Below are 24,988 nucleotides of genomic sequence, written 5' to 3'. Positions count from 1 at the left end.
CCAAGTCCCAAGCGATGTGGCTTGAGGCAAGTCTCTTCCCCTCTGGGCTTTATTTTTCTATCTTTAAAATGAGGATGATGAGTAATGTCTTCCTGCAGACCACAACCAGTACTGCCTGTTAACTGGACAGACTTGGAGCTCTTTCTGTCTTCTCTGAGGACTTTATTCCATGTCCCTCTTCCCGTCTCTGTGTGCAGTTCCTGAGTGCAGAAACATGAGGGAGCCTCTCCCATCAAAATCCTTCCCTTGTCCAAGCAGCCCTCAGCTGTGGCTCTGTCACAGCCTGCCCTTCGCCCCCAGGTTTCTGGGATGAGGACTTCCCACACTCACTCTCTAGGACACTCATTGGCTTCCCCCGCCCCTGCGACACCAGCCGCTCCCGGCAGTAGCTCTCAGCTCGGCCTTACTTGATGGTCTGCATGGCTGGACGACCTTGACCACACTCCCCCAAGGCTCTGCTGCCTTAGGGAAACTGATGCTCAGGGAAGAGGGTCAGGGGACTGGATTGGGGCCGAGGCTCAGGCTCCAGCCCTCCCCTCCCCGCCCTCCCCTCCCGACTGTACTGCACTGTGTCTGGCTTCCCAAACCTCCGGTCACCCGCCTGTTCCTCATGTTTCCTGGCTGCGACCACATTTCTGGCAGTGCCTGCTGGCTAGTGAGGCCCTCACACTTCCTGGTCTGGGCAAGGAGCGATGTCCTCTTGGATTCCTGGACCCAGAGTCAGGTGCCTTTTGCCTGGAGTGTCACCGGTGTGAGCTGGATGGTTAGAGGGAGCACCCTGCACCCAAGCAGGACTGCCCAAGGGGATAGTGGGAGCACACCACCAGGCCACTGCCGATAGCCACGCCATCCCACAGGACCTGCCTGCTTACCAGGCACTAGGACACGTGAATGCTTCAGTCCCTGCTGTGTTTCTACGAGGTGGGTGTCACTGGTCACATTGTTAGCCTAGGAGTCACAGCTAAGAAATTTGTTCACATCACTAACAGAAGGTGGAAGCAGGATTAGCACCAGCCTGGCTGAATGGGGGTCAGAGAAGCTTCCTCATGGAGATTATTCCTGACACTCAGGCCGCGGTCTCCAGGGTGGGTATACAGTAGGCGCTCAGCAAGTGCGTCTGGTGAAGTTTCTCGGACACACAGAGGTGAGCTGTACTGAGAGGCAGAGCAGCTCACCCAAGCAGGTACCTTCTGGGGTATAGAAGGAGGGTTCAGGGTCATCTCCTGTCCTGGGGTGACCCATGTGCTCTGTGACTTGGGTGAGTTCTGGTCCTGTCAACGTGGGTGGTACCCAGCGGTGAGGTGAGGGTAGAGTGCAGAGGAGCCCAGAATTGTCACCTAGACAGGCAGGAGGCCGACGCCCAGTCTTTCAAAGCGCCGGTGCAGCCCGAGGAGCTGGTGAGGCACCGCAAGCCGCTGGCGTATGTGTCCCCAGAGTCGTGCATGGAGGACTGTTCCCGCTGCCGCTGGTGGGTGGCCTGGGGCAGAGCCTGGAGCCTGTGAGCAGGAGCTGGCGTGATTGGCGGTGCTCACAGCACCTCCTTCCCTCCACACGGAGCAGACGGTGCCTCCTGATGTCTTCCCCTGCACTCCGCTCCCTCCGGCTATCCTGCAGGGGCCTGGCTCCCGGCCTTGAGGTTGTAGCCAAGACCTTGACTCCTAACCCCAAACGTCCGTCCCAACACTGCGGGCTGCAGTGAAATCATAGATGCATATGATCAGAGCTGGGTAGAACCTTAGACCAAGAACAGACTGAGAAGGAGAGAACAGGGAGGGAGCCATTTGCCTAAGGGGACAGATGGTGGAGCGGAGGAAGCTGTGCTGGACGCCAGCAACCTGCCTGCCTGTCCTCAGAGCCAGGAACCAGTCCCTTAAGAAGCATTTAAACCCTTCTGCATATCACATCCCTGCCTCTACCTGGCGGCTCACCTGGGTGCGCGCATACACTCACCCTGTACCCCCACTCACACACACACTGACACACACTCACACGTTCACACACATGTGCGTGCACGCTTTCCGGAGCCTTCGTCCTCACCTCTCCTGGGCTGGCTAGTTCCCTGTCCCCTCCCCTCCCCCATTAACCTCAGGGTGCTGGTGTCTGTGGCCCAGGGCTGACGTGACAGCGGGGGTGTCCGGACCCTGGGCCTGTCCACTCCCACCCCCACGGGCCAGGGGCCAGGCACAGGGCTTCACCACTTACAGCTGCGAGGCTCGAGGCTGGAAACATCCCCTCCAAGCCTCAACTTCTCACCTTGCAAAGGGGGAGAATAACACACCTCGCTCAGGGCCTGGTACCCCGTCAGCTCTTACTATTGGAGGGGCTGGTACTGTGCCTGACAGCAGCGACTCAGTGGGCAACCGGCCCCGGCAGCCCTTCCAGTGCGGTCCCACCTCCTCCCCAGGAAACCAGCACCCAGGAGTCCTTGAGGGGGTCTCAGTCCCCATTTCGCCCCATTGTCAGCCCAGCCCCTGGCACCTCAGCCCTGTCTGTTTGGGGTTATAAATAACCCTGCCATCTGTCCTGTGAAACCTCAGTGCTGAGAGCACAGCAGAAGCGCCTGGATCCGTCTCCATCCTTCCCCAGCTCCCTCTGCTCTGGCAGAAATGTGGTCTCTGCTCTGGCAGAAATGTGGTCTCTGCTTTAGGACCCACAGCTCTTTCCTTGTGTGCCTCCCCCCCGCCCAATCTCTGTCACCGCAGCGGGAAGGTGCACTCAGGGAGACCGCACCCTCCTCAGGCCCTGGCTGGGCACTCAGGGTGGGCTGTGCACAGGGAACCTGAGGGGTCCGGGCGGGCGCCACAGGAAAGGGCTCAGAAGTTGTAGGTTTCTGGGTCTCCAGAGCGAAGCAAGCCCACAGCCTCGTTGCGGGGATGAGGTGAGAATACGTGGGACCCGTCTTTTCTCATTCCCACTCCCCCTAACACACATTCCGCATAAGTCCCATGTGACTCAGCCTCTCTCACCCTGCAAGGTGACAGGGAGCCCCCGAAGTCACACGTGGCAGCCCGAACTGCCGTGTGGTGGCATGTGGAGAAGGGGCCCTTGGGGGTAGTGGGGGTTAGACGAGGTTCTGATGGTGGGTCCCTCATATGGGGTTTGTGGCCTCACAGAGCGAGACACCAGAGAGCTAGGCTCCCTCCATGTTCTTCCACCGGGAGAGGCATGTGGGCAGGGAAGAAGGCGGCACGTTTGCAAACCAGCAGGCGTGTCCTCCCCAGAGCCTGACTGTGTTGGGGCCCTGACCTTGGACCTGAGCCTGCAGATTTGTGAGAAAATAAATTGTGCGACCCCCATTCCGCAGTGTTTTCTCACGGCTGCCCGAGCAGAGTGACCCACACCACACAGCGTCCAGGACAGCCCTTCTGCCCAGGAGGAGCATTTCAACAGGGCTTCCTCTGCAGTATGCACACACGGCTTGTCTTACAAAAATTGGTTTAAAAGCGTTGCTGCGGTTATGTCTTTGTGCTTACGTTGTACACTGAGCAGCCCCTCGTCCAGGCACTGGTCGTGAGTGAGAGAAATCTAGGAAGAGAATGTTATCAAAGATGCACTCGTCCTTTTGGGAAGAGTGAGCTCTTTGCTCCTTTGGATGTGGAGCTTCGATTGCTTCAGACCCTGTCGGTCTGCCCGCCCCTCACACGTCCCAGCAGGTGGAAGTTGGGGGCTTTGAAGCGGAGCCTCAGCACTGGGGCCCGGATGGAGGGCAACAGATGCAGCCACACGGCCCGAGGGGAACAGGTGGAGACTAGGGGCTGGAGTGTGAATGCTGGCGATTCATGAGTGTCGGGCAGGCAGAGTGCCTGGCTCAGGGGCAGTGACAGCTGGCAGCACCTGGGTGGGGGCGGGGTGGGTTCAGTCACAGAAGAAGGCACCAGGGGGCAGGAGAGCAGCGAGGGAAAGAGGGGGAACTCCTCCTGCCCCCCATAGGCTGGGCAGGCTGAGCTGAGAGGCTTGCGAAGCTTCGGGGAGGGTGGGCATAATGAGACGGACAGGAGGCTCCTGGTGTGCACCTTCCCCTCCCCTCCCCCCCGCCCCGGCTGTCCTGGGTCCAACCCTAAACCCAAGGCATTTGGGCCACTTCAACAGCTGTGCCCGGCTTCTGGCTGGGGACAGAAGCAGCTGCCATCTCCCCTTGCAGACAGGGGCAGGAACCCAAGGAGGTACCCGGGTGGAGGGCATCTCAGCACATGACAGGACATGCCACACACACCCTGTGCCCCTCACCCCGTGCTTCTTCATGGAGAGTGACGGGGAAGGAAGGTGACATCTATGACCATGGAGCTACTGGTTTCACAGCACATTCCTACCTCCTCCCCGCAGCCCTGTGGACAAGGGTCGTACCTTCCATCTTACAGGCAAGAAAACCGAGCCTTCTTAATTAGACACGCAAGAAGGGAGAGAAGTAAGATTTGACGGCAAATTTGTTTGGCACTAGGGACCAAATTCATCACCTCCAAGGAAGACTGAATTAGTGAGATTCCCAGCAGCCCCCCATTTGCAGAAGAAACAGGAGGTGGGCAGGTCTAAGAGGGCCTTTCTCATGGTCAGAATGGCGGGCAGCCAGATGTGGTGGAAGATGAAAATCCTTTTCTCTGGCGATGTCTCCAAAGAGGAGTGACCTTGTCCCCTGGGGCTGGCTTTGGAGACTTGGCCCAAAAAAGAGGGAACAGAGCACCTTGGATTGGGCGTAAGGACACAGTCTGTCCATTCTCTGGTGGGCAGGTTGCTGGGCACCTTAGGTGCTGGCCCATGGCCTTCAGCTCCCCAGGTGGGCTCACAAACCCTCGCAGGGTGGGGTGGAGCTGCTCACTGAAGCCTCATGCAGACAGGGCTCCTCCTCTCAGCTCAGGAACCAGCTGGGAGCACTGGGCCGGGCCACTTCCTTACCCCATGCCCCGGTTCCTATCTGGCCAGCAGGGGGACCCTGCGCCCCAGCCACCAGCTCTGAGCAGCTACCGCCCCAAAGACCCACACCCCTCCCTGAGCCTCAGTTTCCTATTCGACTTCACCAGCCATGCTGTGGGCCTCGAAGGGTCCTAAGCAATGGAGAGTGAAGAGACTTTGTTCCTGTGATTGCTGTAGTCCTTCCTGCATGATGTCATTGCAAACACTCAATCCTGAGGTCCCCGAAGCCCTGGATGAAGTCCATCCAACCTGTGGGCCAGGGACAGTGGTTGGACGAAGAAGTCCCTGTAGCTGGCTGGCTCCCTGGATCTCCCACCCAACTTGACCAGTGGACACCTCTCACCAGCTCCTGCTTGTCCCTCTGGCCTGGAAGTTGGGACTTTGGGGTGGGTGACCATGTATGAGAGCCAGGCATGTGGTCCCACATTTTCTTCCAAGACAGAAGAAAAACACATGTTCACACCGATACTGTGAATGGATGTTCCCAGAAGCAGCATCTGTAAAAATGGACACAAGCCTGTGGCCATGAACTGAACTTGGGTAAACAGAGTGCCTTATCACACAGCGGAACATTACTCAGCCCTAAACATGTTAAACAGAGGTGACCTGTGGAAACGCTGTGCTAAGTGAAAGGAGCCCCTCACAAAAGCCACATACGTGATGGCTTCACTTATGTGAAATGTCCAGAAAAGGCAAATCCACAGAAGCAGAGAGTGGGTTAGTGATTCCAGGGTATGTGTAGGGGTGGGTAGGTTGGGAAATGGCTGCTAACGCATGCAAGGTTTTTTTGGGAGGTGATGAAAATGTTCTAAAATGAAATTGGGGTGACAGTTGTGCGAGTCTGTAATCACACTAAAGACCGTTGAGTTGTACACTTCACACAGAGAACTTTATGATACACAGATTATATCTCAAGAAAATGCAACTGGGTTCCTGACTGTAACCTGGCCACTCTGACTCTGTCTCCCCAACCCCTGCCCTGTCTCCAAGGCCTCTTCTCCCTCTCAGAAGTGGACATGTTTCTTTTTCTTTTAAAAAATATTTTAATTATTTATTTTTAGAGAGAGGGTAAGGGAGGGAGAAGTGTCTTTCAGATCCTTCAGGCTCCTGTTCAAAAACCCTCCAAGTGTCTCCTCACCAACCAAGGGGACCACGCGATCTGTCTCGTGACGACAGCTTGGGCAGCACTTTCAAACACGTAAAGCAGCTGGTGCGATTCAGAACCTAGGCTGAGCGCTGTGGTGCGCCGTCCGGGCTCACCCAGTCAGTGCCAGAGAGTGGAGTCCGGACGGGGTCCAGGCCTCCCGGCTGTCACTGACCTCCCAGGAGCCCCAGCAGCTCCTGGCTGTCACCCTGCGGCCGCCCCTGGTCCTGCCCAGGCAGCTCTCTTTCTGTTGCCCATGAAACCCTGCTCTAGTATCCAGCCCTGCTCCACAAACACAGCTTCCGGCCACTGTCGAAGGCCCGCCCCAGCCTGTGCCGGCCCAGCACACGGCCTCCCTTGTCTGCGACACCTGGGATGCACCGCCAGGAGCACTGGCCGTTCTGAGCATGGCAGACACAGCTTTGCCCTCCGCCCCACACTGGATTCTTGGAAGTCACCTTTGAATGTGCCACTTCCATAGAAGGACCCTAAGAAATGCCACTGAGCATGAACGTGAATGGCGCTGCTGGACAGTCTCCTCCTCCAGGAAGCCCTTTCACACCAGTGGGTTCCATGGATCCACTCACCCTGAGGAAAACACATCAGACTTGAGGAGTCTCAGCTTTGCTGCCTGGTGTCCCTCGACTCTCTCAGCTGTGGTTCCTCACCTACAATTGGGGACTAAGAACATCTGCTTTGCAACCTCCCAGGTGTGCAGCGAGAATTAAATGGGAAGCCGTACTTAAACCCTGAACTGCTCTGGGTGTATCGGCCTGAGGGGTGGTTGGGGGGGAAGCCAAGACCTGGTTTTACCAAGTTCGGAGTTTCAGGGGCTGGTGGTAAAGGGGTCCCTGAGCGTGGCTCACCTCTGACGTCCCCCTGTCTGGCCTGGCTCTGCCCCCAACTCATGCGTGGGTTGGAACAGGTTCATTGCCTGTCTGGGTCTCAGTTCCCTTATCTGTACAGTGGACAGATTAGCTCGAACCTCAAAATTTCAAGCTTTTAAAGCTACAGAGCTAAAAGAATCTTATGTTCAAGTAAAATCTCATCCCAAGAAGCCATATGTGGAAACAGTCAAAGCAGAGCTGCTCTGGCTAAAGTAGGGGTGCTTGTCTGAGTCCCCAGGACCTGGCCCTCCTTCCCAGCCTCAGCCAACCCACGGCTCCTCTCCTTGGCCCACATTATTGAACCATCATCCTTCAGGCATCAGCTGTCACCCGTGCGCATCCCTCTGACGTTCAGCTGGAGGAAGTGCTCCTGGATGCGGGTGTGACAGGTGTCCTGACCCTCACTGGAGGGACTGTCATTTGGGGTCCCTTGTGCCTTAGGTCCCCACCTGATTGGCAGCTCTTTCTGGAGACTGTGGCGTTTTTACCTCTGTTCCCAGCGCTCAGCTTACTCTGCATAAAGTGGTTCAGTACACATCTGTTGAGCAGAATAAATGGATGAATGAAGTAAAGGATGATGATGTTGAGAAAGAAATGAAAGCCACACACTCATGTAAGGGTTTAGAATATTCTGCCGTCTGGAGGCACCTGGACCGGCAGTCTCCCATCCCCCAACCACCCTCCCCCAACAGGCCCAGAGGGGAATACTCCGCCTGGGCCTTCCTCCTATTGACCCAGCATCTCCCCCACAGAAGCCTCTGAGGTAGGAGAAGGGACAGAGAGGAGGGATGGTGAAGAGGCAGAGACCTAGATTGCAGTCTGGAAAGCGGGGGCGGGGGGGGGGGGCGGGACTCCAAGGAAGTCACTGCAGGGACGGACTGGGCTAGGCTTGAGGGGCCCTGGGGGAAAGGCCAGGGGCTTTCTTGCCCTCATAAATCTTCTTTCAATCTTCCAGCCATGGTCCTTTCCCTCCTCCCCAACCCTCCCCCTCCCGCCCGCCATGAGCCCTGCCAGGGAATGGCTGAAAAGTAACACAAGGACCGCAGCAACCACTGCCTGTTGGAAGGGGGAAGCCTCTCCAGGCCTCCCTGAGCTGAGCCTCAGCACCCTTCTGCTGGTGTCCAAGGCATCTCCCCTTTCTAACGGGGCAGCTCAGGCTGCAGAGGATGGATGCAGAGGTTTCTTGCTGCGGCAGGGCCACCGTGAGCCTAGACGAGCCCCCTGGAGTGTTGGGGAAGTTCCTTCGGAAGCCTGGGCTCTAGGGAGGGACCGCAACTTTGCCGTCTGAGGCAGAAATGGAAGTTATCGCCCCTCCGCGGGAAGATTCAGCAAAGACCCTCGTCTCTGGCCAAAACTCTCTGGGGTCCTGAGATACAGAAAGGGGCAGAGCCCCAGCAGGCTGGTGTGGCCAGAGGCATGGGGTCCCCTTCCTGACTCTCTGCTCTCCCAGGGTTCTTTCCCATGATCCACGAGGAAGGATTTCTCAGGCTGGGATGTCTGCAAGGCACCTGTTCTGAGTGAGGGTCTGCGCGGGGCGGGGGTGGGGGGGTCGGGTGTCAGTAGGTGCCAGTGGACCACCTAACCCGAACCTTCCGCAGGAAGCAGCTAAGAAGGGAATCTGGGTCAGGCCAAGTGGGGAGCGTGCTGTTTGGGGGCTCCTTAGGATTTACTGGGCACCTGATTCCCTGGCGGGGCCTGTTTATCTACAACACCAGGGGACTGGGCTGTGCGGGCGTGGGGAGCAGAAAGGGGCCCCAGAGGCAGGATAGGATCGAGCTGAGCCTCGGTGCCCCATCTGTGAAATGGAAATCGCTCACATACAGATCTGAGAGCCCAGAAAGGATGCGGTGACTCAGGAGGGCGCTCGCAGCGCTGGTGCGGCTGGGTGCCAGCTCCTGAGCACACGCCGGGCTGGCGGGAGTCTCCCAGAGCCGGTCTCGGGTTGAGGGGTGGGGTGCGGCAAGTCTGAGCGAGGCCCGAGGGGGTGCTACGCGGCCGGCTGCAGGGGTTGCTCTCCGGGCACCATGCATCGGGAAGGCGGACTGAACGCAGGGAGGCTGCACCTCTGACCACTCAGGAGGCTGGATTTACACAGCGGACCCTACGCAAAGCTCCCATTTCCCAGCTTTTCTCACCCAGAATCATTGCCTTTGTTCAGCGTAGGTAGGGGGCGGGGAGAAGACGGAGGGCGAGGAGGGAGGGCCCGCGGTGCGCCGCCCCCGCCCCCGGTGTGCGCAGACCCGGTGTCACTCAGCTCCCGCGCGCCAGCGCCCGAGGCTCCATCCCCCGACCTGGCACGCCGGTCCCGGGTTCTCGGGCATCCTCGAGCTGGCGGCGCTGAAGGCGTCGGGGTTGGGGTGCGTTTGTACGGAACTGCTCAGGTGGCTGTGAGTTCTGCCAGCTTTGGTGACCTTGGGTAGGTCTGTGTTTCCGTCCGCACCAGGGCTCCCCGAGGTGGGTGCAGGAGAGGGTTGAAAACGGCGACTAGAAAGCCCCCTTCCAGGGGCAGGAGTGGGCGAGGGTCCCCGGCGGAGCTGGAGCGGGGCCCGAAGCGCAGCTGGGAGACTGGCGCCCAGCGACCAGGGTGGGTGGGCGTCCGCCGGGGAAAGGAGACCCCGTGCCCCGCCCTATGCCGGGCTGGGTTCCCCAGACCAGCGTCCGTCAGCCCTGTCCCAGGTGCAGAGTAGGGCGCTACCTCTTTAAAAGCGTCCGGGGCCGAGCCTCGGCGCACCATGTGATTGCTGGAAAGGCCGGGGCTGCGGTGGAGCAGGAGGACGATGAGCCGCGCGCGCGGTGCTAGGAACCCTGCCCAGCCTCGCGTGGCCCGGAGCTCTGGGCGGCACCAGGTGCCCCCAACTTTGAGCACCAGTACTGGGAGCCCCTGGCATCAAGCAGGCAGGCTGGTGAGCCCCTGGTATTCTGTTCTTTGGGCTTAGGTAGGCAGAGCCAAGCATGGGGGAGCCCTGTAGGGTGTGTGCTGGGGAGCTGCCTCACACCTGATAAAAAAAGCCTGGGGAGGGCAGGGTGCTGCTATCTTAAGTTACTGAGTGGAACTTCTGGGAGTGGGGGTGGGGGGTCAGAGATTAGGCCAAGCAAGGGCCAGGGAGTCTCGCCAGTCCGGGCTGGCGCCAGCTATGCCAAACAGGGCACATCTCCAGAGGGAGGGGACTCCAGAGCCCCGTCCCCTCCCTGCCCGGCAGACCTCCCACCCCAGGCTTCCTGACCACAGGTGCCGCCGCTGATGTGCCCAGCCTCCACCTGCAATGCCGCCCTCCATCTCGGGCTTCCAGGCTGCCTACATCAGCATCGAGGTGCTCATCGCCCTGGTCTCCGTGCCTGGGAACGTGCTGGTGATCTGGGCGGTGAAGGTGAACCAGGCGCTGCGGGATGCCACCTTCTGCTTCATCGCGTCCCTGGCAGTGGCTGACGTGGCCGTGGGCGCCCTGGTCATCCCACTCGCCATCCTCATCAACATTGGGCCACAGACCTACTTCCACACCTGCCTCATGTTCGCCTGCCCCGTCCTCATCCTCACGCAGAGCTCCATCCTGGCCCTGCTGGCCATTGCTGTGGACCGCTACCTCCGTGTCAAGATCCCACTCCGGTGAGTCCCCAGCAGAGCAGCGGGAGGTGCTGGCCACGCCCATGCTGGGTGGTGTGAGGGTCATCGAGAGGGTAGAAGGTGGTGCACAGAACCCAGTGAGCCAGATGTCCTCTGGGCCATCGTGCCCCAGTCCCCACTCTGTCCCCTGCCCTCTGCTTTGTGGTGTCAGGCTGAGCTGTCGTTGAAGCAGGAGGATGCTGGGTGGCCGAAGGCATGTGACCCTGGCAGTGCCCAGGGCCCCGAGCTATGCTGCTGCTGTTCTCTGGACACTGCCAGCTGTGGGGGCTTTGGGGGGGGGGCACCAGGACAGTCACAGCGAGCACTGGGCAGAGCGAGCTGAGCCCACCAGTCTTGGGGGAGAGGAAGGGGAGAGTGAGTTGCTAGGGTAGGTGAGTGTGGACTGAGGGTGGCTCCCCAGGGGTCGGGGGCAGCTGCCGCAGTCAGACAGGGCAGGCCTCCTGCAGATGCTCATAACCGCGCCAGCCAGCGGCCCCCAAGGCTGTGGAGCTGAGCAGTGAGATTGCCTCTGTCCGGCTCCCGCGCTGGGGTCTCTGCTGCAGGGAGGAGGAGGGAGAAATGTGGCGCCTTTTCTTAACACTCCTGTCTGTCACAAAGCTGGGCAAGTCTGTGGTGGCCACAGCACTGGCAGCCCCAGGGCAAGTGGCCTCATGATGGCCGTCGTCTCGCGGGTATGAGTCCACCCTGGGCTGTGTTCCCAGGACTTCCAGCCCCTGTCTCATCACCAGGCAGGGCCTGGGCGCAAGGCCAGCGGCCCTGCGGGGACACCCTGTGAGGCCCCTTGGTGAGTGCCGTCAGCAGGAGAGGGGCTCTGGCCATCTCTGGCACCTGCCATCTCTGGAGCAGCTTCCATATCAGGGACGTGGGGCCTCTGGCCTCACTTGGCAACTTGCCCAGGCAGCCTAGCCTCCCATGTTTCTCCCGTTTGCATTAAATTTGTGCAACTTTTGCAAGCTTTTCTTCATGTACCATTTTCTCCTGTCTAGAAGCTGCAGGGGGAGCAGGTAAAGGGAACACTCAGGCCCAGAGGGTTTCCTGATGCTGGTCGGGAGTAGAGCCTGCACACCCTGACCACCTACCTCTGAGCCTCCAGGTTGCCCAGGGGAGGTGGGGTGAAAGCTGCTGCTCTGGGGAGAGAGAGGCAGGGCAGGCAACCGGAAGCCCAGGAAGCCCTTGAACAGCCCTGGTTCCAGGTCATGGTGAGCTGTGCAGGTGGTGCTGGTCGCAGCCCATTCTGGTGGCTGGACCTCTGCTGACCGACCACACACAGTGCCACTGCCCCGGGAGAGTCACACAGACGTGCAGGTGCAGGAAGCTGCTCAGGAAATCCTGGCTGCAGTGGGTGCGAAGGTGAGCAGAGGCCTGGTCCTGATGTGACAGAGGTGGAACATGCCCTACCTGCTCTGCGCGGGTAGGGTAGCTGCAGGCCTGCCCCTCCAGGCGGCCGCTTCTGTGCTGCAGACCTCGAGAAGCTGCGGGTCTTGATGGGCTGCTTTCTAAGGACTGCGGTGTGCACAGAGGCTGAGAATGAAGGCCTGGGCTCCAGTCACAGCCGTGAGTTTCTAGCCGTGTGTCTTTGGAAAGCCACTCATTCACCTCCTTCAACTTCAGCTCCCATCCACCAAAGGGGACATGAACACTGTACCTTCTTCGTGGGATGCCTGGGTGGAGATAAAGCACTTAGTCTGTGTCGGGCATACTGTGTGCAAGCTACACACGAGAGGTTCATATTTGTCATCTCATTATTGTTAACATAAGACTCAAAGTAGGGCTAAATAGGCGGGCACTGTCCCCACCCATGCATGCCCCCCACCCCATGTTCCCAGGGAGGTGTCTAGGCACCAGGGCACGTGGGCAGTGATGGGGGCAGGCGTTGCATCTTGTCTGTCCCACTATTTCTCTAGAAAGCCTCGTGTGGTGTTGGGCATGTGGCAGGTGCTCAGTAATGGGATGGGACTCAGTGAGTTTCCGGAGCTCATGCGGCTGAGCCTCAGGCAGGCCTCCGAGAGGCTGGTCCTCCGAGTGGCCTTCTCTTGCAGCTGGAGCCTCCCTGCTTCCAGGGCTGCCCAGCAGCTCAGGCCCCAGTGCCTGCAGGGCCCATGGAGAGGAACCTTACTGCTGCTGGGGCTGCATTCCCAAAGCTGGGGTCCTGGAGGCTGGGCTGAGGTGGCAGGCCACTCCTGTCCCTGCCTGTCACCTCCCTAGTGCTCCCTGGAGTCACCGGACTCCTGGGTCTGGGAGAACACCTCTCAGCCAGAGGACCCCAGGCAGCCCGAGCCCGTCGCAGGTGCACGTGGACCCGGGCACCGGGGAGGAGTCCTGAACCAGCGTCTAGAGGCGTGTATCTGCAGCTGGTGGCGTGTCTGCTGGGCCCTTCACTGAGCCGGGCACGGTTGGGTCAGTCGACCACAAGTTTTATTTGCTTCCACTCGGCAGAAAGACAAGGGGGAAAAGGGGTCACAGCCTGTAGTGTGATCCAGTTACCAAAAAAGGAAAAACCTGAAATGGTGGGTTCATCAATGACCTGTGGTCATTTACATGTGCTTTGCATATTATTTGCAGAAAGCCTTCATGCTATTGCTCTCTACTCCTACCACAGCGAGCTCTCCCGCTTTTATCCCTGCACCACTCACCCTAGGTGTCTGGGTAGTTCCTACCCGGGGGGCTGCCTCTGGGAAGGAGTGCCAGCGGGCTCCCTGGCAAAGCCCTGTCTGTGGGCAGGCTGGGTGGTGGGTGTTTGGGAGTGACCGCGACCTGAGGCTCAGCCTGGCTGTGTTGCTGACTAACAGCGTCCTTAGCTGCAGAACCAGCGTGCAGCGTCTGAGCCTCCCCTCCTGCCAGACTGGGGGGCTGGACGTGAGCTCTGCGGTGCCTGTCAGCCGTGTGGCTCTTCCCCATTGTTGCCCCTGACAGTGCTGTGCTGGTGTCCTGGGGAAGTCGTAGTGGTTTTAGCTCCTGGTGTAAGAAGTAGGCAGGCTGCTGTGGCTTTATCTGCTTTACCTGACTTAACGCTCCCAGCCTTTGTCTGGCACAGACCCCTGATGGCCCCTTCCTACAGACACGTTTTTAGATAAACTGAGGTCTGAGGCTCAGGGAGGTTCAGAAGTTTGCCCAGATGAACATCTTGTCAGGAGAGACAAGGCCAGCCACCTTTACACAGCGAGTCCAAGGGCATCTGGAATCAGCCTCAAGTGCTACAGAGTTTGCGGGGGAGGCTGTTGGCCGTGTTAGCTCTTTCCTCTGATCTGCACCCGCGTCCCCGGCTCGCTGCTCAGCCCACACACGGTCCTCCCCGCCCTCCTCACCTTCACCCCAGTGGGCAGGGGAGGCCCTGATAGCCTTGCCTCTGTCCACAGCTGGAAGCCTGCCCAGCTGGGCTGCTGACCAGGATGCACAGCCGGGACGAGGAGGCCGGCCTGCTGGACCCGGCTCAGGCAGAGCAAGAAATCGGGTAGATTAGGGTGTGTTCCCTTTCACACAGGAATGTAGCCCTCCTCCCTCCCCACTAGCCTGGGCTTTTCTTGACAATGAAAGGGGTCCTGGGCCTGTGCGCCCCCCAGGCCACCATCTGTGGCCCCAGGGCCCCAGGGCGTGGAGCCTGCTTTCAGGAGCCGTAGGCGCCCCCTCCTCTGGGTAAGGACCGCCCGTCAGAGGCTGGGGGCAGCTGATGGGTCTCCAGCTCTTCCCTCCAGCCCCCCCACCTGCAGAACGGGAAGAAGCCAGCGTTCCAGCATGTTTAAGGTCACTCACCAAGAGGTCCGTCCAACCCCCGCCCCCGCCACCAGTGATCCCTCTTGCTCCCCAGCCTCTGACCCCAAAAGCTGAAAGGCTGGGGCAGGAACTGCTCTCAGTAGTTACCCCTTCTGGAGGAACAGAGCTCAGAAATGCAGGCTCTTCAGGAAACGGCGAATTGGGGCTGGGCTGACTGGGAGTGTGATTTGTGATTGTAAAGGTAACTTCTTTGAATTAGGGACGGCCTTCAGGTAGGTTTTGCCAAAGTGCCTCAGAGCTGCTGTGGATTAGCTTCAAGGGTGGCCACTTCCCTGCAGTGGCTTCCAACCTGCCCCCTGCCTAGGTCTGAGCTTCTTGGAAGCAGGTAGAGGCCAAGGTGCCCCTGCTCGAGGGTCCTGTTGTGGAGCCATAGAGGCCATAGCGTGGCATTTGATCCTTATTTCTAGGCATAAAAATCAATGTAGGGTTATTGTTTAAAATTTGAAAAATAAAGATGAGAAAATCATTGGTAATTCTGCCACTTACAGATAAGTATTTATATTTGGTTTCCAGAAAATTTTCCCACACATCTATTTATCTACCTATCTATCAATCATCTGGTTTTGCCTATTCTTGAATTTTTATGAAGGAAATGAAGTACAGTATTCCCTCACTTATCGTGGGTATTACGTTCTAGACCCCCTGCCCCCTCCCCCCGAGATAGGTGAAAATCCACGAATTAGGAACCTTACATTTATTTTAGTATTTATATATGTTTTAAGGCTTTATAAACCGTTCCCAGTCCCTTATTAACCTTTTCCACACTTTTATAAACACTACTTATGTTCATAAACATATTCTACACTCTTAAACCTACATAACTCTAACAGCATACGTACACAGTATCACAAAATCCCGCGATATAGCGAAAAATCTGTGATAAATAATTAGATATAATATTTTTAAAAATCCCACTATACAGTGAGGCCGCGATAAGTGAACCACGATATAGACAGGGACTACTGAAGTATGTAGGCTTTTCTATACACAATATTCTATTCACTTTAAACACAGATTTGTTTAAATTGTGGATCTATTTGGAAGAAAGAGCCAAAGAGTTTGCTTGTGGGTTGGATGTGGCACATGAGATAAAAGGAGGGCCAAGTGTGATCACACTTTTGGTCCAGAGCAACTGAAGGAGGGGCTGCAGGTGATGCCGGGATCACTTTGGGCTCACGCCACGTACCATGCTGAGCAGACAGCTAGATGTTCAAGGGCGGAGGTCAGGATAGAGGCCAGGGCTGGGGGTGAGAGCCGTTGGCACGTGGGCCCATAGGGCTGCATGGGGTCCCGAGATGCAGAGGGAGACCTAGGACTGGGTGTTGAGAGGTTGGCGAGAAGAGTGGGTGCCAGCACTGGGGAGTGAAGGAGACCCAGACATGCTGGTGGGACCCGGGAGCCCCGAGGATGGTGACCGAGAGGCCGAGAATGGAAAATGACCCTGAGGCAGCTGGCCGTCTCCTCTGAGGGGCGTGCAGTGTGACCAGCAACGCCGTGGAGCTGGGAAGTGGGAACAAGGCATTTTGTTCCATGTCTCTCAGACACTGGGCTGTTTGTGTGCTGACCGTGGCGGCAGGAGACAGTGAATAGCTCAGGCTGCAGCGAAGAAAGTCCTGGGTCAGGAAGCGGGCAGGACCTAGGGGCCACTCAGAGGGCTGGTGTAGAGGGGCGTGGAGCTCCTCACAGGCAGGGGCCAGAGTGTGTAGGTGCAGGTGCAGGTGCCAGGAGGCAGCGTCCCCTCCTGAAGCCAGGCCAGCGGCTGAGGGGGAGGACGGGGGTGGCCCTGACGGAGGCACTCGCGAGTGTGAAATCGGTCTCTCGGAAGTGGGCGGCCTGGTGTCAGCGGGAGCAGCAGAAAGCGCCTGCCTGAGGCTCATGGTGCTGAATTCGAGGTGAGACGCGTGTGCCTGCAGCCAGCCCCGTCTGCTGCATGGGCGCAGCCCCGGAAGAGGTCTTCCTTCACTGACCTGGAGGCGCCAGATTCCGGCACTGGCGTGAGGCCTCTGCTTCTGTGGCCCTTAGAGCCTGGTGGGCAGAGAGCCACTCCCCAGGGGACAGGCAGAGCTGCAGTCGCAGCCTAGGAGGAATGCAGGGCAGGAAGCCTGGCGTTCTCTGCGCAGGCTGTGCTGGGCTTCTCCCAAGTGTGGTCTGTGCAGAGAGACTCATGGCCGAGGACGGAGGGAGGCGGGGCCTGTGGCTCGGGGTCAAGAGTTTACATTTTATTCTAAGTGCACTAAGAAGCCTCAAAAGTGCTTTAAGCAGGGAATGACATAATCCCAATCATACATTTAAAAGGTCAAAAGTCCTTAATAAAATATTAGTGAATCAAATCCAGTGATATGTGAAAAGCATAATGTATCACAACCAAATTCTATGGGTGCCAGGGTGGGGCCTCACCCCGTGCACTCAGGAAGGTCCTGGCCTGCTGCTGGGAGAGTGGGCGGAGGCCAGGGAAGACTGTGGAGGGCAGAGTGGGAGGGACCGGGGGGTGGAGAGAGCAGGAGGGGTCGCAGGCATTAGCCTTAGAGCCGCCTGGAGCTGGAGCAGACGTGCAAAGTGGGAGAAAGAATGGGCCACGACTGCGGTTTGTGGCTGAAGCCATGGGGTGGGTGGTGCTGCTGTTCCTAGAGACGGGAGTGGGGGTGAGGAAGGATTGGGGGGAAGCCCAGATCTGCCAGGGGAGGTGACGGCAGATCCCCTGCCGTCTCCCTCTCACTGGCTCCTGCACCGTGGTCTCCCCCACCCCTCTGCCCCCACCGCCAGCAGGGCCTGTCACAGCTGCTGGGGCAGTGAGTGGCAGCAGGTACAATGGTCACTCAGGAGGCTGGCTGTTATCGTGAGCCCGGCTGAGCCCCAGGTGGCAGACCTGGTGAGCATGGGGGTGCTGGTGTCCAGAGAAGCACCCCAGCTCGCTCACACGGACAGTCTCCTTAGCCCCAAGAGCAGAGAGCACTTTGTGTGCATCTGGGGCTTCTGCCAGGCTTCCCAGCCCCCAGAAGCACCGCGTCCGTGTCTGAGCCCCCAGCATGGCCAGCACCGGCTGTCAGCCTTGTTCCTCTCCCAGGAGAACCAAGCACTTGAGCCACAGCCGCCCGGCGGGACCAGGAGCTCACTGGGCAGGACTCTCCTGGGAGCAGGGGAAGGGAAGTTCTGTTTCAAAGAAGCCCCTGTAGCCTGGAGACTTATAATGACCTTCTTTCCTAGAGGCATCGCTCTTCCTGTTCACAGAGACACAACTGTGGAAGGAAAGGTGGGAGCAGGCACCCAGGCCGATGGCCTCCTCACGCTTCCTCCACGTTGTTATGGGGCTTCCAGATGAGACGTGGGGGCCCGGAAAGTGCAGGTGCTCGGGGAGTGGGGGCTGTTCCTGGGTTAGACCGGAGCTTGTTTTCCATTTACCATGTGACGTCCTGCGGCCTCTGCGGGCCGCTGGGTTCAGATCTGCGTCAAGATGAGCTGCCAGCTCATGGGGGCAGGTGTGGTTCTCTGTTGTCTCGCTTGCTGTGTTCCTGTGTTTAAAACATGCCTGGCCGGCACTTAGCAGGTGGCTGAATCAGTGTCTGTCAGTGGAGAAGCGGGGGAATGGTCAAAGGCGGGGACAACCATACTGGGGAAGTGGGGTAGCCCAAGTGGGAAGAGGCCAGTCGGATATTTGCTGTTCACCCGCAGGGCAAAGGCAGGTACTGGAGAAGGAAGGGTGTTTGATGAAAACAGTCCTGAGAGATCAGAGGGTGGGTGGCTGGGGCCCAGAGAGGTAAACGGTCTCATCCAGCTTACCTGGCAAGTTAGGGGGGAGAATGCCTGTGTCCTGACCCCCTGCAGCTCCTGTTTCCAGGAGGGAAGGGGGTGAGCAGCCCCTCCCGAGTGCCTCCTTGTCTCCTGAGGGCCCCCTGTTGTGTTCCAGGGGAGGAAACAGGCAGTGTGTCTGGGGACTCCCAGAGCCACCTGCCGCGGGCCCCGGGGCCAGTGCTCTGCAGGGTGAACACAGCCCCTCCCCCTGTGTCAGGGGCTTCGAGCACAGTGGCCCAGCGAGGGCTGAGAGCAGTGCCGGTCCCCCTCAGAGGCTGGCAGTCTGGACTGGGTGAGCCCTCGAGGGCCATGAAAGCTTGACTGTAATGGGGACAGAAGGCCACAGCTGCTTTGTGTGTGTGTGGTGGGGGGTTGTATTCACACCTGTGTGTGTGTGCATGTGTGTGTGTAGATTGTAGCTTTTCATTCTTACTTTCACAAATCAAAAAGTACTGTCCCAGGCTTCCAGATCTTCCACAGGACTCTGCTTGCTCACCCCTGGCCCCTCCCCGACCAGACCCAGAGTGAGTCCCATCCAAGCAGGGCTCCATCCTGTGCATGCCGCCCCCAGCCTGGGAGGTGGTCCGGTTCGCTGCTAGCAGTGAGTCTGAGTCAGTCCTCGTCCCTCTGTGGCCCGCCTGTGTTTCCTCCTGGCCAACCAGTGTCCTTGTGTGAAAAGCAGGCGGCAGCTACGGAGGTCAGAGGTTGAGGGGGGACAGACGGGAGCAATAGTGAGGCCTTTGGGGACTTGAAAGCTGGTGCTGGGCTCTAACGTCTCAGCCCCGTGGCAGCTCCAGGGTCTAGTGTGGGACCTTCCTTGTGGCCCACATTGTGGGTATTGATTTCAGGGGGGAGGGAAGGCACTTTGGTGTGCCCTCCCCACTCCCCAGGCATGTTCTGCCCATTCTGGCCTCATTCAGTCCCTAAGGCCCATTGTTGCCAGCAGCCTGATGTTCTTTTTCCAGCTCTGAGCACTGTGCTTTCAAGATTTCATGCCCAGTGGATGGGAAAAAAGGGCTTTGATTTAATAAGCTTGCTCCCCCCGCCCCCACATCCAGGGTCCTGGCCCACATGAGAGCTTCACAGGGCTTTGCTGAAGTGGGAGAGCTGACTGAGAATGAGGTGATGGCTCACTCCTCAAAGGCCCACTCTGGGATGCTGCCAGGCTCTCTGCTGCTCCGTTCGGGGGTGCAGGGCACACCCCACAGCGGAGAACAGGCTGTTCTCCACCTCCACCAGGGCTGACAGTGAGCGGGAGGTTGGTCTTGCAGCAGGAGGAACTGAGGGTAGACTCCTGCTGGAACCTCTTAACTTGTTGGGCTGGTGGTGCAGCAGGACCATGGAAGGGAAACCTGGAGGTTCCCACGGAAGGTCCGCTCTCTCTGTGTGTGGCGGGGTGGGGGTGGGGTGCACAGGCTCTTGTGCTGGCGGGAGGGGCGTTGTGGAGAGCAGGAGGCCTCGGCCCTCCCCGCATTGACATCGAGTTCGTTTTCTGGTCCCCCCCAGGTCCTCTCTATCTCTATGCTCTCTGGTTGTAACTGAGAATTGCAAGTGAATCTGCTTTCCTTCCCCAAATGTTACTGGATGGTGACTGTGTGCCACGAACTGTGGCAGGTACCAGGAATCCACATGGGACCAGACTTGGTTCCCACCCTCCGGTACCTGCAGTTAAATACTCAGGCAGGAAAGCATAATTTCACTGACTGTCCCACATGGGGATCCTCCGTGCCTGCATCCACCTTGGCAAGCCAGATGCCTCCCTACCTCCTACTGTATCAGGGCCCCTCCTGCCTCCAGCCCGTCTCTGGGGCAAATGCCAGGGGACTGGAGGGGCAGGGTGAGGCAGGGCACAGGGGCCACTGGCTGAGAAGGGCTGGTTCCTGGATTGGGCCTGGGCTCTGGGCTCTGGGTTCTGGGCAAGTTTATTGAACAGAAGGGAGAGAATGCAAGGAGACACCACGGAGAGACGGTGGGAAGCAGCTGTGTGCTGGTTTTTTTCCCGCTGTGCCCCTTGGGTTGTGATGTAGCAGGAGTCACTGAAGTTAGACCCCAGGGAGGACTTCCTGATATAAAAGTACAAGCGATGGAATGGAGGTCCGTGGATGGGAGTGCGTTCTTTCTCTAGAAAGGTTTCCAGGGTGGGAAGTCTCCCCGTCTTCTGTCCTCCTCTTGACATTCTGCCACTTGCAGCATCTTTTCCAGAGAGAGGACTAGATGCCATCGGGAGAGCCACTGCCCCCTGAGGCCAGGGAAGATTCGGGCACTGGGGCGTCAGTCTGTGCAGGGTCTGCCCTTCAGGCAGAGGGCGAGTCGCGCCTGGTTCTAGACAGGTCAGAGGATGCCCAGAAGGAGGCGAGAGGAAAGGCCTGTGTGCCCCCACAGCTGCTACGGCACCCAGGAGGAGCAGGGGGAGGGTGGGGCCTGCTCACCCCTCTCACTTCACCTCCCCCCACTAGTCAGAGGGATCGGGGAACACAGACTGATTCTGTACCAAGGCTGAGGTCGCTGCAAAGCAGATACTGAAGCCATGTGAGCAGCCTCCTGAAGTGAAACAAGCAACTTTTTGTTTCTTTGTCCTTGCAACCTGCTCGCGTCTCTGTAGGACTGACCATGTGTTCCAGAGCGCTCAGGGGTGTCCTTCCGGCGGTGAAAGCAATGGGTGCTTCGCAGGACCAGCTCAGTCCCTGAACGAGCCTCTCAGCCACAGTGGTTGCCAAGCGCGTCTCGTCCCACTGTGCAGAGGACAAGACCCAAGACAAGGAACTGTGACCTGCTGAAGGCCACGAGCTATTAGCTGGTGGAGCCCAGTCTGAGCCCTGACTGGCTGCTCAGCACTCCGCTCACTCAGCAGATCTCAATTCTCTGCATTCCCTGGCACTCCCATCCACCCCACCCTCCCCCACGGGCAAGTAGCTAGAGTGTGACTGACATCCCTAGCGGGGATGCCCCTTGGGGAACGGATGTAACTCTGGGCTCCTGCTTCCCAGGCTGGTTCTCCTGTTTGTGCTTCCCTCCTCTGTGTGTCCAGGAGGGGAACTGAGGTCTGGTAGCACATGGGCACCTCTCAGTCAGTCCCACGTCATCCCGCTGAGGACCCAGGTGCCCCGGACAAGACGGAGGCTCTGGCGCCAACATGGCAAGGCTGCAAGGGAGGCTGCTCTCGGGTCCCGGTGTGGCTGCTTCACACGCATGCCCCACGCTGGGCAGCGTGGGTCCCTTTGCACGCTGCAGGTCAGGCGCAGTGGCATGAGGACAGGAAACTTCCAGGCTGTGGGGTTCTCTGCTGCCTCTCGTAAGTGACCACGGTCTGCTCCCGTTCCACACGACAACAGCTCTCTCCGCTTCACTGAAAAAGGAATGTCGCCTCCTCTGGCAGGCAGATGCCTCATGGAGACCTTGTTGCACAGCCAGTCATAGGTTACCGCGTCCTTGCACAGAAACGGTGGCTTTTTCCACGCCACCCGAGGAGTCAGAAAGTCACCCCAGCAGGTGGCCCTTGGTTATGGCCCTTGCACTGCCCTGGCTGTGCCCTGTAGCTGGCGCGTCAGGTTGCCGAGTAGGAGTGGCCAGGATTGCTGAGGTCAGGGGACACATTCCAGAGTTGGCTGTTCAGGTCAGCTGCCTGCTTTCTCAAGGACCACCGGCCACTGGGCTGTACCTGGTCTTGGGAGTCAGAGAGCTCGTTGCACCCGGGGAGGGGGGGAGGGGGCGAGGAGGTGGCTGTGTCTGAAAATCACCGAGGACGCTGTTTCCAAGCACAGTACCTGGGCTTCCAGTCTCCCTGGTGGGGCATTTCCCTGCGTCTGGACTCAGGAAAGGGTAGCGACTGTGGACAATGCGCCTCCCCTGCACCTGAGAACCTCCCTCCAAGTCCCTGGGGGCTCCCTGGGTCAGACCTCTGAGCAAACCGAAAGCCTCTGTCAGACTGGGAGGACACACCAGGGACCAGATACTCAGCCTGGGAGGCCTTACCCTGCGCGGCCTGTGAGCGTGTGGACAGTTCTGCACATGCTGGAGCGCCCTTTGCTCAGGGCCTGTGCCGCCCCCCAACCAGCTGGTCCCTCGGGCAGGAGCCCTGCTTCTCCTGCCGGCAGAGGCGGCGGGGTCCTGAGACGGAATCTGAAGCAGCCGGGGCGGGGAGGCACGCACGCCAGCCTGCGGAACGATGTGTCCTCAGAGAGACCAGGAGCAATTTCCAAAGCCCATCACGCTAATAACCTAATCTGCTCACTTGGCTCCTTTCCCTCAGGGAGCTCAGGGCACCTCCCTCCCTGGCAGCTCTGCGAGCTGGCTCCAGGCTCAGAGGTCCCACAGGGGACCCTGGGACACAGAGAGTCCCAGATGGTGGGCGATGCCAGAGGCCCAAAGCAGCAAACTTCAGAGCAGGGTCATTAGGACCCAGCCGCCCTTGCCTCCCGGTGCCCGCCCCGCTTCTGCTGCCCTTCATCCAGACTCCTCTGGGCAAAGTTACTGCTACATATTTGGCCCCTGGAGTGATTGTATCTGGTTTCCTGTTCTCCTCTGGGAGGAAGACTTTTTCTACAGGAAGTAGTTTAATAGTCTGAAAGCCTTACCTCTCTGGTCTTGAGATCCAAGTTTTCAGTTACAAGTGGCTGAGATCCTCGCTAAGAAAGGAGGCAAGAAAGAGTGGACCACAGCCATGAAGCACCCTCCTCAGCAGCTATGGGAGAAGCGTTCAGCCATCCCAGCATCAGGACTGCAGAGGGTGCTGGCTCCCCTGGCCCCCCACCCAGCCCTGGATCGAGAGCCTGAGCGAGGAGCCGTGACAGGGACACGGTTGGCCAGGCCTGGGGACTCTGCCCTGGTTCCAGCAGTTGGCCGGCCACGTCGTCAATGCTGCTTCAAGCACAGCCAAGCCTTTTTCAAACTCACCACACAGGGTCTCTCCCTGTCAGGCTGATGTGTTCTGTCGGGCAGGGTGACTTCGTGGCGGCTACTCCCCGTGCTGCCCGCTCCAGCATCACTCCCGAAACTTTGGGGTCTAACCAGGAACACAGAGATCAGTTAGGTGTTTACAGCTGAAGGCCTTTCATGCCAGAAATTGGTCACCCAGGGTATGAAACAGTTGAGAAGCCAAACGGGACAGTGAGGTAACCCAGAGCCCGGCCATCACAGCCAGTGACCCCCACCCTGGGCTGCGGGACCCAGAGCTGGCCTGAGACCCATGGGTGTCAGTGAGAGAGAGAGGCGAGGAATTATTCCGGCTTCTGTCCCCTCCCTCTGGCACTGCAGTGCTTCCCGTGGACCCAGATGACTCAGGAGCTTGGGAAAGGCCCCCCGCGAGGGTTCAGAGCCCTCAGTGACGCAGCGCGGGGCTTCAGGGCCAGCAACCCCAGAGCGCTCTGTTCCCCGTTCTTGTTGGAGCAGAGGGGGCCTTAGGGTCTCCATGTGCAGCCCTTCTCCTCGCTGTCAGGGGCTCTTTCCTGCCGGGCCCCATGGTCCACTAGGCACCTGCTGGCATTGTGAGACTTCCCTGTTTGAAGGAGTGTAAGCACCAGTCCCTGCTGGGTCCCGGAAGAGCCCTCCTGGGAGGTGTTGGGCAGGGAAAGGCCACTGCTCCGCACACAGGCCCCCCACTGGAAGTGGTCTTATCATGAAAGGGGCTATTCATGAGTCAAAGAACAGATAAGGAGCCCGGGACACGCGCTCATGGCTCCCGCTGTGATCTGGCTTGAGATTGAGACCTGGCTTCTCTGGGCTGCAGGCTGGAAGACTCGGGGTTGGGGAGGCTGGCTCTGGACATGAGCCTGCTGGTCTCACATTGCGTGGGGGCAGCATGGGGCTGGGGTCGTGCTGCACTGGACGGGTTGGAGTGGGGTGCATGCATGGTGGCATTGGCTCACGCCTCTTGTAAGGGTCCCGTCAGAGCAGCCTTGGGGGACAGGAGCTGTGCAGGGATCAGCCGTTGTCTGAATCAGCAGGGGGCTCCCCGCCGCTCCCAGGGCTCCAGCTCTCCCTTCATACAGACCTTCTCTAACCAAGCATCTGCCACGTCATCCTCTCCACTCTCACATGGCAGGCCCTCAATCAGCCATAAATGACTGACTACATCATTTCGATTTGTCATTGAATACATTTTATTTATCGTTGGGTAAATCATGAACAACTGAGTAAGTCACGCATGGACTTGTTCACCTACCGAACGTCTGGTTTTTGAGCAGCGTTCTAGGCATTGGGGGAAGCGGCGGTGACCCTGCCCGTGCAGGCTCCTGGAACTCACCCTCTGATGGAGAGAAACAGGGAGGAATATGAGTGTGGAGACAACCAGGAAAATTAAATGTGGGAGTTAAATAGGGGACTTTTGTGGTCGGGGACTATTCTCTGCCAAGGTGACCTCTGAGCTCTCTGGGCTGAGATCCTAGTGAGGGGAGGTGTCTTCCCAGACATCTAGGGGTGAGCAGCACATGCCAAGGCCCCAGGTGGGAGGTGCCCAGGTGCTCACAAAGAGGATCTGTGTCCACCTGGCTGCACTGCCAGTGAAAGCTGAACAGCTAAGCCACTCGTGAACACACCAGTCTGAGGCCTCTGAGAGGCCAGGCTGGGAGGGAGGAGGGAGGGTCCTAAGTAGGTTTGATGGCATCCTCACAGCCGCTGAGTCCAGGGGTCTTCCTGCACAGGCGAGATCCCCGCCGCCCCTTCCGCCCGCCCACCTCCCAGCCCCTCATCCTCCAGCTTCTGGAGCGGCAGAGCAGGCCCAGCATGGGCTTTGGACTCGGACAGATCTGCCTATGCCTCTTCCTGGCTCAGTGACCTTGTGCGTGTTTGCCTCGAAGTGGAAAACGAGAGGAACAGTCGCCACAACACCCACCACCTGGCCCGTGGGAGCCTCAGTGAAGGTTGGCTCTT

General features: G+C 58.7%; 1 protein-coding gene across 3 annotated transcripts in view; it reads left to right on the top strand.

The window, feature by feature from the left end:
* The first annotated feature begins 8,860 nt into the window (after positions 1-8,860).
* Positions 8,861-24,988, top strand: part of ADORA1 (adenosine A1 receptor) — a 21,508-nt gene continuing 5,380 nt past the window's right edge. Inside the window, exons 1-2 of one of the 3 annotated variants that reach the window (XM_090263444.1) lie at positions 8,861-9,098; positions 10,169-10,543. In XM_090263444.1, the coding sequence (XP_090119570.1) occupies positions 10,203-10,543 (341 nt within the window). In that variant the 5' untranslated portion in view covers positions 8,861-9,098; positions 10,169-10,202. Of the gene's footprint in view, positions 9,099-9,193; positions 9,356-9,685; positions 9,843-10,168; positions 10,544-24,988 lie in introns of those variants that run through there. The other 2 variants (XM_090263443.1, XM_090263442.1) reach the window with 2 other exon arrangements.

Source organism: Furipterus horrens, unplaced genomic scaffold (genome assembly GCF_987537825.1).
Source record: "Furipterus horrens unplaced genomic scaffold, mFurHor1.1.pri manual_scaffold_15, whole genome shotgun sequence".
NCBI classification, from domain to species: Eukaryota; Metazoa; Chordata; class Mammalia; order Chiroptera; family Furipteridae; genus Furipterus; species Furipterus horrens.
The sequence above is the reverse complement of the archived record's forward strand: the minus strand, read 5'-3'. Positions and strand labels throughout refer to the sequence as shown.